General features: G+C 41.8%; 1 protein-coding gene across 2 annotated transcripts in view; it reads left to right on the top strand.

The window, feature by feature from the left end:
* The window catches only part of agla (amylo-alpha-1, 6-glucosidase, 4-alpha-glucanotransferase a), a 44,949-nt gene that overhangs the window by 16,976 nt on the left and 10,520 nt on the right, over nucleotides 1-17,453 (top strand). For both annotated transcript variants that reach the window (XM_020919860.2, XM_055151598.1), the window contains 11 exons: nucleotides 820-1,001; nucleotides 1,941-2,052; nucleotides 2,118-2,244; nucleotides 3,468-3,570; nucleotides 6,060-6,157; nucleotides 7,927-8,066; nucleotides 8,933-9,120; nucleotides 12,298-12,421; nucleotides 14,430-14,593; nucleotides 15,131-15,232; nucleotides 15,317-15,472. In XM_020919860.2, coding sequence (XP_020775519.2) covers nucleotides 820-1,001; nucleotides 1,941-2,052; nucleotides 2,118-2,244; nucleotides 3,468-3,570; nucleotides 6,060-6,157; nucleotides 7,927-8,066; nucleotides 8,933-9,120; nucleotides 12,298-12,421; nucleotides 14,430-14,593; nucleotides 15,131-15,232; nucleotides 15,317-15,472 — 1,496 coding nt within the window. The remainder of the gene's footprint in view (nucleotides 1-819; nucleotides 1,002-1,940; nucleotides 2,053-2,117; nucleotides 2,245-3,467; nucleotides 3,571-6,059; nucleotides 6,158-7,926; nucleotides 8,067-8,932; nucleotides 9,121-12,297; nucleotides 12,422-14,429; nucleotides 14,594-15,130; nucleotides 15,233-15,316; nucleotides 15,473-17,453) is intronic.

The following is a 17,453-nucleotide window of genomic DNA, read 5'->3' as shown; positions in this document are numbered from 1 at the left end:
ATGCACATTACACTAGCAAGTCGCTTTTTTCATTTGTACCAAAAAGATAATGTGTGTGAATCCTAGACGTGACATCGATTATGAAAATAAAGTTAGAGAATGCAGTAAGTAGACAGCAGTGGGTGTGTACCGGTGAAAGATAAACATTCCTTAACTGTGTCCCCAGACATGAGGGACACAGGTTGGACACTGGTTAGACTTCTATCTGCAGGTTAGACACTAGGCCCCTGCGGGACCCGATACAAAACAGTGCAGCGCGGGACACGTTTTGAAAGCTCATTGCAGGCGGGAGCGGGACTGCACAACGCGGGAACGGGCGGGTGGGATGATAAACTGCAGTCTTTAAACTAAATATGAGTGTAAAGTAAAATATACAAATGATGAATGTACGAATTTGTGTTGGATATCTTATTTGGCATTAATAAAAACATTTTAAGCAGCCAAAATTTGCATATGTGGTCTAATCTTGCACACATTTTAGACAATTCCTTTCCGATTCTCCGTGTTTGATAGAACTTAAGAAAGCGAACATCCTCATCTTGCGGGACTGGAAGCGAGACAAAATATCGCAGATGCAGGCGGGAGCAGGAATGAAAATTACAATTCTTTGCGGGACCGGAACTGAAAATTCTGTCCCGCGCAGACCTCTATTAGACACTGAAAACCCATGTTTAGTTGTGATTGTAGTACCTTGTTAAAACTGTAAGAGCACAAGCTACATAAACATTCCTTTAAATACTGGAATACAGGTGTTTAGAGAGACGCTTGCTTGCTATGGTTCATGAGCTTTTTCTTCTAATTGTTTTGCCTGTATTGCAGCGGCCAACAGCGTGTGGATCAGGGAGCACCCGGAGTGTGGGTACAACCTGGTGAACTCTCCTCACCTCAGACCAGCCTGGGTACTGGACCGGGCCCTCTGGCACCTGACCACCCGCACCGCACAGGGGCGTTATGAGGCGAAGGGGCTGCCCGCGGACATCACAGAGGACAAACACCTGCAGGTCTGATCATAGACTGTGTGTAGAAGTGGACGGAGGGAGTGTAGTGTCATCTATAGTGTTCAGGTTGTAGATGACTGTTATACCAGCTAAACTGCAACCAAGAGTCATGCTTGGAAATCAAGAGGAACTAATCAGAAGTGAGGCTGTTGAAGGTACTTGCCCTTTTCTACCTGCACCACTGTTTGGCAGAGGGTGGGCTCCTAGTAAACAACTGCTAGTAACAAAGGTCAGAATTTGTAGTTTAATTACTGTGAGAATTTTGATTTGGTTTAGATTCAGTGTGCGGCTCTACCGTAGACTGAATAAAGAAGTGGACTAAGTAAATGCAACGTCACCCATAGTGTTCGTCTCCAGTCAAATGAAGCTCATCGAGGCTACAGTTAAGAGCGGCTAATTTGGAGCCAAGATCCATATTTGGAAGACAGTGTAAATTGTAACAAGAAATGTAGGGCTGGGCATCATTAAGAAATTGCCGATACGATACATATCTCGATACAGTGCACTTTTAATTCGATACGATATATATCAAATTGATTTGATCCAGTTCAATAAAAAATAAAGGCTAAATCATGGCTGTGATACTAAAAGTCTTTGTTAAACCACTTCTTGTGCAAAGTTAATATGAAACACAAACATTTTAATCATCAGAACAATGAATATGTCAAATGTGTCACATAAACAAGTTTCCTTCCACTAAACAAGCAACAAAAGTGTAGCGCTATAAGAAAGTAATTTAGCAAACTTTAGTAAAAGTGAAATGCACACACAGCAAACATGTGTCACAGCGTGCTTTTGCGCAGAGGTAAAGAGAAATCTCTGTTAATTCATTACACAAAAATATAGAGCTGAGTTGTCATGCTTTATCCTTTCCACGTTTTAATACACAGTTGTATTATTTGTTGGTTTCTTGGGCATGACCAGATGTTGTGTTGCTTGCAGGCTTTGCGCACTGTGATACGGGAGGACATTTTCCCTCAGATCAAACTGTGGGAGTTCTTCCAGGTGGACGTGGACAAGGCCATGCAGGAGTTCCACTCCCTGGTGCTGAATGGTCAGTGAGCTCAAAATAAGGTTCACAACAATAGCGCGCGTCTCACTGCCTGTTTGTGTGTGAAGGTGTGGAGGCGGACCACAGTAAAACCGGGGGGGTCAAACGCCTGAAGATCATCCACGACCCAGAGTACAGGCGCTATGGCAACACGGTGGATATGGACTCTGCGCTGGAGACGTTTGTTCCTTTAAGGTGGGACATATTTAACTCCCCATGTTTCTGCAGTTCACGTGGGGCCTTGGAGCTGGTCTGTTTGGTGTGGCCCCCTCCAGCCCAGTTACATTTTCATGCTCTGAGCTCCAGGGCTCCAGGTCCGAGGGTCTGCTCCATGAGACACTGACGTCACCCAAATAGAATGTATAAATAAAATCTAAATCCTTTTTGAAATATAATCTTAATCGCAAAGGAGAAATTCAGATCTTTTGTCCAGCTGACAGAATTGAATTTCTCTATTGCGATGGATTCTACCTGGACAACTGAGGGATTACACGAATACTTATAATGCCAATTTCAGTGATTCACAAAAAGATTTTCAGTAATTCTAAGTTTGTGGTGCTGTGGGACGGAGCTAAAGCCAGCATAAACACTAAACTACCTGCTTTTTATGTACTTCTCTTCTTTGCACCTGCATTTGGGCATCTGAAACATGCTAGTGTTAACTGCATAAGACACTACAAATCAAATGTTTTTGACATGAGCGCTGTGCATCGATAGAAAGGAAACAAGTGGCTAGCTTTGTATTGAGAAGCATATCACCTTTACATATAAGTCACATCACTTATTCTTTAATGTTTAACTGCTTTTTTCCATCTTGATGATTGTTTATCCAAGAAATGTCTGACTCTCCACCGTACCTAGTTACATAGTGCTTCTTGGAATACTTAGAGTATCCGTGTTTATTGCTATATCATCATGGAAGCGAGTAAAATGCTGGTTATTCTGCTGTTGGTGGGAATGAGGGTTGTGCCACGTGGCTTAAGAAGGTGGGGAGAGAGTGCATTTATATGAATAGTTTGACAGGTAAAGATATGGTAATGAAATTATATCCTAAATCAGACATGTCAGACTCAGGCCCTCGATGCAATTATATTTGGCCCGCGAGATCATATCAGATATGTGTTAGAGCTGACCGCCGGCTACAGATAGACTATAGATACATTATTTATTTAACATTATTATTTAATATAATTATTTTATATTATGCTTGATCTGGATTCAATGTTTAAGCAAAACTATTATTAAAAATTTATTTTAATAAGAAAAGAAAACATTCTGATGTTGTTGAAATGTTTCAATAAATATTTAGTTTGGCCCACGACTTAGTCCCAGTTTTTAATTTTGGCCCTCTGTGAATTTGAGTTTGATATCCCTGTCCTAAAAGATATCCTGAGCCATTCTTGTGTTTATGTTTGCAGCTTGTCCACACCACACGTGGAGGACTGCTGTGACCGGTTCAGAGACAAACTCACTCAGCTCAATGATGAACAGTACAAACTGATGCAGCAGCACCAGGAGCAGGTGAGACAATCCCCCTCCCCCCCTCCACACACTCAGTACACTTACATGTACGCCAGGAAAATCAGATTAACAACCTAGTTCAATTTAAACCGATTTTTCAAAATGTGTGTAAACCCGGAAACTACAATTGAGACGTTGTGGCTTGAAAACTCCAAGATTCCAATAACACATCTGGAAAAGCTAATGCTCATTACATGTAAGTGTATAGTTACATTAGGCACAGAGTGGGAGAGGCATTCAACTGCACTAGGTAAGAAACAGCCAGGGAAATATTAGTCATTCATGTGTTTTTATGTTTACTCACTCAAGGGACTACACTCACTAGATTAACAACTACAGTCCCTCCATTCTGGACCAGCACATGTTGTTTCATTGTTTTGGTCCATTACGTTTAAGTCAAAGTGAAACCTAATGGAGCTTCAATATGTTTATTTGTACTGTGGAGAGCGAATCAAACGTAACACAGTCTGTACCATGTCTGAAAATCAACTGCTCGATGTAAATGCACTGTTGCTTATGTAAGTCTGCCAAAAGCATGGTAATATGTATGATGGTCATCTTTTTTTTTTTAGCAATTATGGCTGCAAAGTTTCCATGCTAATGCAAAATTATTAGACGCACCTGAACGTCTCTTAGCCCCTGGTTGTTTAGTGCATTCTGAGTTTTTTGTGCATGTAAACATAGTGAATGTGTCTGGAGCCAGCCTGCAGCAGCCAGTGTTTACTTAGAGTATCTGAGCAGTCACAGAGCAGCCATTGACCCCACTTATGGCATGTTTATACTTGTTTTGTGTTTATGTGACGCAGTACAGTTAAACAGCTTGTCTAAGTCTATCTGCACTTCTGCCCATTCAAGCATGCTCAGTGTGGTGTGCCCAAATTATTTTATGTCTTCACTTGTCTTCATATGATTTTGGCACATCATTTTCCACAGATCATCACAACAGCATACATTCTTTAAAAAGATCTTCGATAAAATTATTATGAAATATTACAGGTGTACAAATTAACTCAGATGACAGATGCAATTAAGTTGTGCAATGAAGATTTGAATGGAGGATAAAAGATTTATGGATGTTGTGTGCAGAACATGTTTACACACGTGGCTCTGTTGGGTAACTGTGTTCCTCTCAAAAGAAGGGGTCAAAGGGCTGAACTCACTGGCCTAACTGTACAGCACTCAAACAAACTGTTCTTTGAGCTCATACAGTACAAATCACTTGAAATATTATCATTAATGTCCTCTATGACTATAAGTTGCACCGGAGTATAAGTCCCACCAGCCAAAAAATGTGTAATAAAGAAGAACAAAACATATATAAGTCGCACTTTTTGGGGGAAATTTATTTTATAAAATCAGGGACCAGGAACCGACATTTCATCTTAAAGGGAAGTTATAGTAATAACAGTAGAATAAAGAACAACAGGGTGAATAGGCGTTAATGTAACATATTAACGGTTATTCAGATAACTATAACATAAACAACAGAACATAAGTTTACCAAACTTTTGATCTCACTCCAAATCACTAAGTCTATTGAATCCATTGAATTCTTTGTCCTCGGTGTCACTTCTGAGCAACTCCACGCAACTTCGGTTGTCACTGAAGTCAAGGCTTTGTCGATCCATCCAATGACTTCCAGGAAATTGTATGGCACACCCCCCCTCCCGTTTGCTGTGAGTCTGTGCTCTCCATCCCCGCTTTCTGCCAGTCTCTCACAAGTTTCTCCCTCACTCCAAACTATCTTTCTGCTGCTCGATTATAATTTTTTGCTGCATATTTCACTACTTGCAGCAGGACAGTGTCTTCTTCTGCAGGAGACATGCACAGAAAACTGATACATAACCCTAGACTGCCCTTTCGCTGCTGTCAGTCTGAAAATGTTAAAACATAAATCGCACCGGAGTATAAGTCGCAGGGCCACACAAACTATGAAAAAAAGTACGACTTACAGTCCGAAAAATACAGCACATTTTCTCATGGAGGGTTTGCTCCCTGCTATTATTGCTTTGCCTGGAATGTTCCACAGTATGGCATTAAACTTCACTATCTCCATGTAGACAAGCAGGTGACAGCACAAGGCCAAGTTACAGGTCAGATCTGTAGAGCGGCAATCACAGAAAGAATGTATGTTTTCAGCTTCAAGGTATTTTTCAACAATATTTAAAAACCCCTGGAAATAAATTATTGTGCGGTACATAAGTTTAATGCCATACTGTGAGACAACAATATCTCCATGGAGACAAGCAGGCAGCAGACCCCTTACAACAAAAGCTACACAGTGCTCCTTTAAACTTTTAAACTGTCTGGTCTACCTGAGCTCATGGGAAGTGATGATCTCAGCTGCTGGTGTGAATGTGACACCTCCCGCCCCCCCTCCTCAGACCTGTCGGCTTTTATGAGCTGTACACTGAAATAGAGTCTACTGTATGTATGATGTAAGCCCGAGACTACCGCTCAAGACATCACATCTGTCTCTTCTCCTATAGGCCATCAACTGCATCATGGGAAATGTAGTGTATGAGCGACTGGCTGGACACGGACCCAAACTAGGACCTGTTACCAAGAAGGATCCACTGGTCACAAGGTAATTTGTCATTCTTAAAGCAATGCTCCAAACAAAATATGCAAATATCATTTCACCTGTCACACTGTCACCTTTGGGGTCGCCCAGGGCTCTGTACTCACTCCAACCATCTTCATTATCGACATTATTGAGGAAAGTCCAGATAATTTACTTATTCCAGTATTAGAAAGCCATACTTGTACAAGGAGTCTGTGCCGACATTCCCATGCACAGACTCAATGTTTACGCCTATACAATGACTTTTATACACAAACTATAGTGGGAGGCTACCATGGTTTAGATCAGGATAGCCGCGAGGTCTTAAAAGTCTTAAAAACATCTTAAAGTTCATGTTCCTAAATTAAGGCCTTAAAACGTCTTAAATTATGTTGTCCAAGTCTTATTTTTTTCCACAAAGGTCTTAAATTTCTTTAGCCTATTTTTTGTATACTCGACCAGGCTGCAGTGCGATGTTGAATGAAGGGAGGGAAAAATATATATATATTTTTCACATTATAAATGAATTTTAAATTTTTGTCCATTTTACAAGCAATGCATACTACTATAAATGAGTTCTGAATGAGATTTTATATTTAAAGTATTTTTTGTTATTTAAAGCAGTGAGTAAAGGTCATTATTAGAATTGGATCTGGAGTTTTTCACCTGCATAATGGGTGCGATGTTGGTCTTAATTTTCATATAAGTGGTCTTAAAAAAGTCTTAAATTAGGGGTAGTCAAACCTGGGGATACCCTGTAGACTTGGCGCCTCATTTTTTGGTGCACAGGCCAGCTCTTGGCACATTGCACAGTCCAATCAGACTCCATCCGAGGTGTTATCTGGCTAACAAGTCACGACATCATTCCTATCAGTAGATTATACAGAATAGCTAAGCCTAGTTATTTATCCTAACAACATGCTTCTCCTTGGATGTATTGTCAGCATGCATGGAATTTTTTCCACTGCTATGATGACGACTCACAACTCTGTCTTAACATTGTTCGCTTCAATCCTCATGCTAAGTTACTAGAAGCAGACACTCCCTATCGCATGTATTCGATTCACTAATCTGTTGTAGTCTGTGACAAGTGTGATCTGACAGGTTTTTGGCAAAGGCGATTTGAATTGGGTTGTTTAGCACATTCGGATTTCCCATGTAAACATAGTGACTTCCGACAACACACAACTCTTATCAGAACTTCCTCCTAGCTTCCTCATAGCAAACTTGAACCTCTCCAGAACTTCTCTTTTTTCCCATCACTTCCATTTCACTCTTTGTTTCCCTCTATTAGCAACCTTGTGGTCATACACTTTTGACCCACACCTCACCTTCAACAATTAAGTCAGAGGCTGCAGAGGCTGGGTGCTTTTTAAAAACGATTTAAAACTTGTTACTTCTTGTTGTGCAACATAAAAAATAATGTTTAATATCAAAGATATTAGGTATTTAGAGCTTTATATCATATCTTAAACATCATCGTCTGGAGAGGCTTTAGATGTCATCCATGCATGTTTGAGTAATCTAGAGATCTGTGTTTAATGCTACATCACCCATGCTCCCACACGACAATTTTCTGTAAATATACAAATGCATGATACAAAACAGTACACTACAACTTCACAAACCTGATGTGATGTGCAGTAGTTTCATTAGCGGAATGCACGCTGAAGATAATGTTGCTCAGAAAGGGGAGTGAATTAGAATGGAGAGCAAAGGGTATTATCGCTATGTCACTACTACCGTACTGTGATCTTGTATCTAAGCATGATTTGTCCTTTGTTCGTGGTTAGATATTTTGCGTTCCCTTATGGAGACATGACTCTGGAGGAGGAGATGCTGCTGCTCGATGATCCTGAGAAGTGTGTTCACTTTCTGGCTCACAACGGCTGGGTGATGGGAGACGACCCTCTGCGCAACTTTGCTGAACCAGGTACTCCCAGGTTTAATCTTGCCTTATCCAGGTACTCCAGAGTTTAAACATAATTGAAACAGGTACTCTCGAGTTTAATTATAACTCAACCAGGTACTCCCAGGTTTATTCTTGGCTAGTCTTGGTAATCCCAAGATTAAACATAATTTAACTAGGTACTCCTAAATTTAAACATGACTTGATCAGGTACTCCAGAGTTTAATCTTACCCAAACCAGGTTCTCCCAGGTTTAAAGAGGACCTATTCTGCAAGATTAACTTTTTAGAACTTTTAACCATGTTATAGTTGTTTCCCTTATCATAAAAGGTATAGGTATATGCACATCACTGGTGCAAGGCTACAGTGAATGTAGAAAGTGAGACAAAGCCTGCACACTTACTCCCAAACTGCATTTAATGAACGATAATGCGTCAATCAGTCATCCACTTATCCACTCATCACAAGGTTGTCATTCATTAAATACAATTAAAAGAAAGTGTGCAGGCTTTGTCTCACTTTCTATAGTTGTTTCTCTTCTCATTTAACCTCTGAATTTCTATTTAGAGTGATTCATGCATGTTTGAGTAATTTTTATTCTCCTGTATTCAAGACGCCATTGCTTCTACTGTATCAACCCCCATTTTCTCCTATTTTATTTTATTCATCTGTGATATGTAGGATTCAGCAGTGTCGTGTAGTCTTTTTGGTACAAGTGACAAAAAAATGGTAATTGCTAGTGTAGTCTGCAGCTATCCATAGGAGGGTGTGCTTTTTATTGTCATACTGTCAAAAAAATCACCTCTTACATCATGATGGAACAATTTACTAAAAGGGATTCTACAGACTAGGTTGTACGTGTCTGAGTAGTGATGTGTGGGTTTTTTTAGGTTCAAACGTGTACCTGAGGAGGGAGCTGGTGGCCTGGGGCGACAGTGTGAAGCTGCGTTACGGGAAAAGCCCTGAGGACTGCCCCTATCTGTGGGAGCACATGAAGACGTACACAGAGATCACAGCCACGCACTTCCATGGAGTACGACTGGACAACTGCCACTCCACCCCCCTGCACGTCGCTGAGGTAATGGGCATGAGCGTTTAGGGGGCAAATCAAATCCAGCTGCAAGTTTCTATTATGTTCCAACAACATTCAGATTAGAGATGTCACAAAGTTTAGTCGATTTATTTAATGCACTTAATAGATTATCATACTCAATCAGTATCTATATTGCTGTTCAAAAATGTATTTCAGTCCAAAAAAAGTTATTTTCATGTAAGTGTATGTTGTTGCTTCTAAAATTCTTTGTTATCATTCTGATTCATTTGGTTATGACCTTCATGCCAGGACCTTGTCACAACTAAAACTTGTTTAGGTCCAATGAGAGTCATTTGATCATCCGATTATTTCTTTCTTTTTTTTTTTTTTTTTTAGGCCATGGTTTAGTTTATTCTTATACCTGGCAGCTTCTTCCTCAGAGTGGTCATGTGATGTGGCTATTAATCTAGTGTAAGATGTAATGAAGGAGTGATAGGAGCAGAGAGGTGGGAGCATCACACTGCGAGACCAAACTTCCTTCTCATAGCCTCGTCTCATCTCAGAAGCTAAGCCTTACTGGGCCTAGTTTAGTGTTTTCTATCGTAAACTGTTGTTGTTGTCCAGAGGCGAGACAATTCACCCACCAAGCCTAGAATGAATGTGCTGAGTAAGTGTTTGTGGTGAGAGGGGCTGATGGTGCAGAAAAGCAGCCTCACTTCCATCAGTCTGCTTTAAAACAGCCTTGGCAGATACAAAAAGTAAGAACTAGGGGTTTAAGGTAGAACAAGTAGAAGATCAGCTGAAGGCAGTACAGTCTAGTATATTTGGTAGACATGAGGGAAGTTTGAGCGAACTGTGACCAGCAGCATTTAAAGAACTTCCTGGTTTAAATGGGGAAGTTGGTGATATATTAGACTTAGACTTAGACAAACTTTATCGATCCACAAAGGAAATTATTTGGAGACAGTAGCTCATGCATCACAATAAATATAATAACAAAGAGCAAAAATATAAATGGTAATACATTTTAAACAAGTAGCAAAAAACATAGCAAGAGACAGGTGTCAAATAAAACATAATTATATAAATGTAAATAAAAAATATAAATATACAGTAAAAATAAAATAGAAAGATAAGTAATAAAATATAAAATCACAGCTTTATACAAGAGGTCAGAGGAAGACAGTGCAACAATAATATGATGATTGACAGGACATCTGTTACATAAGGGTGAGTTGTTTTACAGTTGTAAGGAGTATTATCTGTTACATAAGGGTGAGTTGTTTTACAGTTGTAAGGAGTAATTATCTTGTTACATAAGGGTGAGTTTTTGTTGTAAGGAGTACAGTTGTAGGGAGTATTATCTGTTACATAAGGGTGAGTTGTTTTACAGTTGTAGGGAGTATTACAATTGTAGGGAGTATTATCTGTTACATATGGGTGAGTTGTTGAGCCGCAGTGAGGAGTCCTGGTCCTGATTTTAACTCAATAACATGAGTTTACCCTGATCTCTTATTTAAACTTATTAGATGACACAGTATTTGATTGAATCATTGACAATGCTCTAGTTCGTCCTGACGTGTGAGTAACTGGATGTGCCCCTCTGTCTGGTCAGTACATGTTGGACGCAGCCCGAGCCGTCAGAGCAAACCTGTACGTGATCGCAGAGCTGTTCACAGGAAACGAGCTCTTAGACAATGTGTTTGTCAACAGACTGGGCATAAGCAGCCTGGTGCGAGGTACTGCCCCCTACAGCATGGACCACACTCTTGTTGGATTTGACGTTCTCTGGTCTCTTGTGGAGCATGTTTAGACCCGTATCACTAACACGGTTTTGACGCTGTTTTGCTTTGGCGCTGCTGAGTTTCTTGCCAAATTAAACCGAGATGAGCTGTTAAAATATTTCTTTTAATAGGGATTAATTTGATCTTACATAGAATGAGTGCCCATATCATTCAAGACAGAAAATTAATTTTTTTTCTTTTGTTTATAATAATTTCAAAAAACAAAAAAAAAAAAAATATTCATTACAGAACCCCATTCCATATTTCATCATAATATATCATAATATTTTAAATTGTGTTCTAGTTTAATCCAGTTAACATCCAGGTTTAGTAAATATTGATTATGAAGTATAGTTTGCATCCCTGCTTTTACTCACACTCTCTGCTCCTTCTCTTCTCCTCTCTCCCTCTCTCTCCTCCTCCTCCTTTTTTCTGTCCTCCCATCTTCTCCCCTCTCTTGTCCTCTCTACTCCTCTCTTCGGCTCCTCCTTTTTTCTCTCCTCCCCTTTTCATCCCTCTCCTCCCCTCCCCTCTCTATCCTTCTCTCCTCCTTTTTCCCCTATTCCTCTCTTTCTTTATCCCTTCTTTCCTCTCATTCTCGCTCCTCTCCTCCTCTTCCTCACTCCTCTCTCCTCTCTCCTCTACCCTCCTCTCTCTTCCTCGACTCTTCACCTCTCTCCTCCTCTTTTCTCTCCTCCCCTCTGTTCCTCTCCTCCTCTCTCCCCTTCTCTCTTCTACCTCCCCTTCTCTCCTCCTCTCTCCTATCCCCTTCCTCCTCTCTCCTCCCCTCCACCTACCTTCTCTCCTTTCCTCCTCTTTTCACTCCTCCCTTCTCCTCCTCTTTTCTCTCCTCCCCTCCACCTCCCTCCTCTCTCCTCTCCTCCTCTCTTCACCTCTTTTCTCTTTTCCCCTCTGTTCCTCTCCTCCTCTCTCCTCCACTCTCCTCCCCTCCTCCCCTCTGCCCCCTCCTCTCCCTTCTCCTCCTCTATCCTCTTCTCTTCTCCTCTTTTCCCTCCTCCCCTCTGCCTCCGTCTCCTCCCCTCTCCTCTCTCTGGCTCTTTTCTCTCCTCCCCTCTGTTCCTCTCCTCCCCTCTTCTCCTCTTTTCTCTCCTCCACTCTCCTCCCCTCTGCCCCCCTCCTCTCCCCTCTCCTCCTCTCTTCTCCTCTTTTGTCTCCTCCTCTCTCCTCTTCTCCTCCTCTTTCCTCCTCTCTCCTCTTCTCCTCCTCTTTCCTCCTCTCTCCTCCACTCTATTTCCCTCTGCCCCCCTCCTCTCCCCTCTTCTCCTCTTTTCTCTCCTCCCCTCTCCTCTCCTCTCCTCCTCTCTCCTCCTCCCATCCTCTCGTCTCCTCTCTCCTCCTCTTTCCTCCTCTCTTCTCCTCTTTTCTCTCCTCCTCCTCTGTCTGCTGTGTGGTCTTGCTCGTGGCTGTGTTTGTGTAGTACATGCTGGACGTTGCCCGCGGTGTGCGTCCTAACCTGTACGTGGTGGCTGAGCTGTTTACGGGCAGTGAGGAGCTGGATAACGTGTTCGTGACCAAGCTGGGCATCTCCTCTCTCATCAGAGGTATAGTGTGATGGAGGACGCATGGGACACTCAGCTGGTCTCTTCTTCTGGTGCATGTGTGCGGAGTAGACTTGTTTACACTGGAGATGAAGAAGGAACAGGTCAAGAATGTACTGTTTTAAAGTTAGAAATTGTTTTATTGAGAAAATGTTTATACTATCAAAAAATGTGTTAAAGTAGAGCATTAGAACTATTTTAGTGACTGTTTTTTTTTAAATAAAGGGTTAAGTAATTTAGTCTATTTGGGAAAAAAAAAAAAAAAAAAAGATTACAAACACCTGGCTGCAGGGGTGGAGTTTGAAGTGTGGATTATCGATTGACTTTATACCTCACTGCCCACTTTTGCGCCTAAATGTTCCTAAACTGCTTTCTTTGTGGTGGTGCCTCTGGTTAAGTCAAACCCCGTTCATTTAAATTGAGAATTTGGGAAAAGTTCTAAAATCTGATATAAAGTTGGTTTATTTGTGTAAAATGTTCAGTGTTCATGTGAAACAACAAGTCAACACTGCACTGATTCTCTGGGAGGCTTTAAAACTACAGGGTTCCCACGGTCATTGAAATCCTGGAAAACTCCTGGAAATTGACGATGTCATTTTACAGGCCTGGAAAAGACATTAAATTTTAGTATCCCTTTCACGCAGTGTTCTGTTCAGTTATCATTAGGCTATTATGATTATTTCCGAACGTCTGCGCCTTTTGTTTAAAAGAGACGACAATAAACGCAATGACAGTATTTTGAATGTTAAAAAAACTATAATACCAAACCATAAGGTGAGTGGAAAGAGTTAACATTTCATATTTAGCCCTAAAAGTTTGATCAATTATACACATGTAGGGGCTGTAAAGTAATGGAAAATTCACTTTAGGTCATGAAAAAATCATGGAAAAGTTTTGACATTTTCTCAGTGAAAAAGAGTGGGAACTCAAACTACTCTGTAGACAGACAGAAATTTACTGTGAGATTGGAAGCCCCATGCAAAATAATACAACAATAATGGCAATGGTGTCCACGGCAACTTCCAGAATAAGGAGAATGGTCCTCATATGTCCAGACTCCGCTCCTCCTCCTCCCTTACTCTCCTCTTAGTCCTCCAGGTACTGCCCGGTGTAGTTAAATATCACAACCAAAAACTGGCAGTGAGAAGCCAGTGACGGTTACTAGGTGGTCTTAGAACATATAAAATACTGATTTTGCGCAAAGAAATTTTCTTGAATCTCAAATTGTGAGAAAACGTTATCTTTTTATTACCACTTCTCTGCATTTACTTGCGATTATTTTTAAATTTTAGACTCTTGGTCAAACTTCATGGGTCATGTGGCAATTTACAAAAAAGATAACAAAGACAAAAATTACAATCCTTTGCTGTTTTAAATCAAAACTCCTGTTTTTAAAATAATCAAAATGTAAAATAATAATCTTCACGTGTTATAGTTTAAACGGCTATTTTCTAATCTATGTTTGAATGTTGTTTCCTCATCACAAACCGACCTGGAACTGTGTTTTGTTTCATTCACATAAGTTTAAAGCACAAACCCTGCATATTTAGGCTGAGTTCTTTTCTCAAACAGAAAACACCTTGTGATGTCATGTAGTAATACAGGAAGTGCTCCACTGTGTTTTCAAACTCCATACACCTTCACTAGAATTATTTGGATAATTTTGGCCCTGGAATTGCCAATCTCTACTGTACAGAAAGTGAAAGGTGGTTGTTCACTTGAAAACTACCACCACATGACAAAACTCTAGGTGTGTTTTTGAGGAGGTAACAACATTTTTACAAGAGTAAATTTTGAGTAATATTGGACCTTTAATACTTTATACCCCCCCAAAAACCATAATACATCTGCTTTAATCTAAAACATAGTTCATGGAGATAAAAAAAGAAAGCAGAACGTAGGTCAAACCTGTAGTCAGACCTCCAGTGAGATCTCCAGTATAAACAAGCACAGGGCCTCATGCAGTCGCAGTAACACAGTGAAGCATGTGTGACTCTGTTGTCTTGTTCAGAGGCCATGTCAGCGGGGGACAGTCATGAGGAGGGCCGTTTGGTGTACCGCTACGGAGGAGAGCCCGTGGGCGCCTTTGTCCAGCCCAGCCTGCGCCCGCTCATGCCCTCCATCGCACACGCCATGTTCCTGGACGTAACCCATGACAACGAGTGTCCCATCCAGGTTTGTACTGTCACTCTGAACATGGAAGCCACACTGACATAGTGTACAGTACTCATATACTATAGATAAATTGTATCTGTTGCAGAGGTGGGTAATACATTTTCTGCTAGACATTAAAGAAATTGCTGTTTTTAACATATAAAAACTTAATAAATTACATACTTATTCATTTATACTGTATCATCTATTTTGATCTTGATATTTTGACATAAAAAGTCTGATTCAGTTTAGAATATGTTACTTTTCAATGTTCTACTTGTAAAAAAGTAACCAACTGGATTTCAGCATTGAAAGTGACAACCAAAATCAGACTCATTCTGCTTTTTGATTGGATAATTGTCTTGAGAACAAAAACACTAAATTCATAACAAGTATGAATGCACCCTTACAGTTCAGTCACTTTTGCAATACTGAAAGCTCAGTCCACGCACCTGAGGACTGTTATGAGGAAAATCCAAAACAAGATGCACATTTTTGTGAATCTTCCATCCTCATTGTATACTGCATGTAACTCATGATTCCCGTTCTCTGCTGCAGCTGCGTTCGGCTCTGGACTCTCTGCCCAGCTCTGCCATTGTGTCCATGGCCTGCTGTGCCACGGGCTCCACCAGAGGGTACGACGAGCTCGTGCCACACCAGGTACTGTACCACTGAGGAAAATGCCAGCTAACTACTGTCAGATCTAATGCTTTTGTGTTTGTGTGTGTGTTTGTGTGTGTGCAGATCTCTGTGGTGAAAGAGGAGCGTTTCTACCCCAAATGGAACCCCTCGGCCTCCCTCTCCTCGTTGGGGGAGGTGGGCCCGCAAACTGGCATTGTGGCTGGGAAACTGGCACTGAACAAACTGCACCAGGAGCTGGCAGCACAGGGTTTCATTCAGGTAACACAACAGTCCATCGTTTTGGGGGGTTTATTTGTTCCTTCTAACAAATGGATAGTGAATGTGGTATCTTTGAGAACTTAAATATGCACTGTGTAACTTTTCTGGTGTTATTTATTTGCCTGGAATGTACTACAGAAACTAAAAAACTTAAACTTTTCTTTTGCATTTTTACAGTTACAAGTGTTATTATTGCTCAAAAATACCTCTACAGGGGTTCAGACTCGCGGCCCGGGGGCCAACTGCTGCGGAAGGATTTTTTGCTCCACTTGATTCCAAAGAATAATTCTTATTACGACTCCCACCCCCCTACCGGCCGACTGAAGATGAAGCTGCAATCCCCATGCAGATTCACAACAGATTATTAACGCAGTTTACATCCCAAACTCAATGTACAACAGTTGTGAAGCAACGAGTCTAAGTGGACTGTTAATACAAGTACCGTGACATAGGCCTCACCGAAGAACCAAAACAAACCACATATGGTGGTACCGTGTGAGCACTTCACTTTACGCTCACCACAACACAGCATCAGAGTGCAGAGGAGGCGCTGACAGAATCCCCTGTTCTTAAGTATGGGACTTTATTGGAGGGGCTAATAAGAAATAAAAGACATTGACAGTCTGTTTACCTGTTCAACACTCCGTGCGTAACTTGCTGGCAACCAGATGACCAAGCTCCACCTGTGCGTCGTCGAAATCCACCGCACTCAGCGGTAAACACAGTCATCAATATGCAAGCACCACAAAACTGCAGTGATCTACCAGAGGCTGGCGACATGGCAAAAACTACGAGGCAAAAACAAGCGTCTTCCATATGTCTGACTACGAGAAGCAGACCTCCATGTGGTCCGCTTTCACACCGGCAAACAACCAAAACGGTCCGATTAACGAGCTCTGTCCCGTAGAACAGTGATATCCCAGTAACCAATACTGATGTTCCTGTTAATACCGCGGGCGTCCTCATCTTATCACCAGTTCATAAAACAGCAACGTGAACTTTGTACAAACTCACCGCATCAGTTCTGAGTTCGGGTAACAGCAGCAGCCAACAGCGTTCAGCGTAGCGCGCAGCTCCTCAGGACGGCGCTGGGGTCTGGTCCTTGGTCTTCTGTCGTCCTACAAGCGCTTTGGTCAGATGGTCCGGAGGCTCTGTCCTCCATGTGCTGGTTCCAGACGGTGGCGAGCAAGACCAGTGCGCAATGACTGGTTCTGAGCGGGTACGTTCCGCCGTCTGCGCGTTGGTTTCGTGTTCCGTGCGGGGAAAGTGAGAATGCGCTGTGGACTACCTACAGGTCTGTGCTGCTCCTGTCCTCCGCGCTCAAGAACCGCGGCTGGTTCCGAGGTGGTGCAAAGCATCCGGACAGAACGTGAATCCAGTTTAGTTGGTGTCCGCATTTGGTTCTTCCCGGGAAAAGGGCTTTTCACTCCCCGCTCCACGTCATCTGTGCCCGGACAGAACCGGAGCTGCTCCTGCTGGTTCGGGACTCTGGTTTGGATCTAGTCCGACTGTATTTCTCACACTAGGCTAAAAGCAGGACATTTTTTAAAGGTGAATCAATTGAATGGGTGATTGCCTATTGTCATAAAATTATTTGGTTAATTAAAGCCTAAAATAACAAATGCTTGTTCCTACATGATCACGGGGAACACCGGGACCTCTGTGCAGGTCCTGAACAGAAGTACACACCCCCATTTTTGACTCACTCTGGAGCCACACGTTCGCACGTTCTTGCTCTGATCTTCGTGTATTACATTCTCTGTATTGGCCATTGTTGTTAAAATATTTCGAAAATGAATTGCGGCTGCGTCTGGACAACAATCTGTTACTGCGCTGGAGTCGTACAGCGCGTCATTCAGGCAGGAGACATGTTTCTCCCATGATGCATCTAGAATAGTTTGTTTGAACCTGCTGTCTATGGTTTGGACCCGGGTTCGCGTTCACACCAGGTAGAATCGCACCAAAGTTGGTCATTTGGTGC

Source organism: Boleophthalmus pectinirostris, unplaced genomic scaffold (genome assembly GCF_026225935.1).
Source record: "Boleophthalmus pectinirostris isolate CB_2022bp ecotype Guang Dong unplaced genomic scaffold, ASM2622593v1 HiC_scaffold_16, whole genome shotgun sequence".
Taxonomy (NCBI): Eukaryota; Metazoa; Chordata; class Actinopteri; order Gobiiformes; family Gobiidae; genus Boleophthalmus; species Boleophthalmus pectinirostris.
The sequence above is the reverse complement of the archived record's forward strand: the minus strand, read 5'-3'. Positions and strand labels throughout refer to the sequence as shown.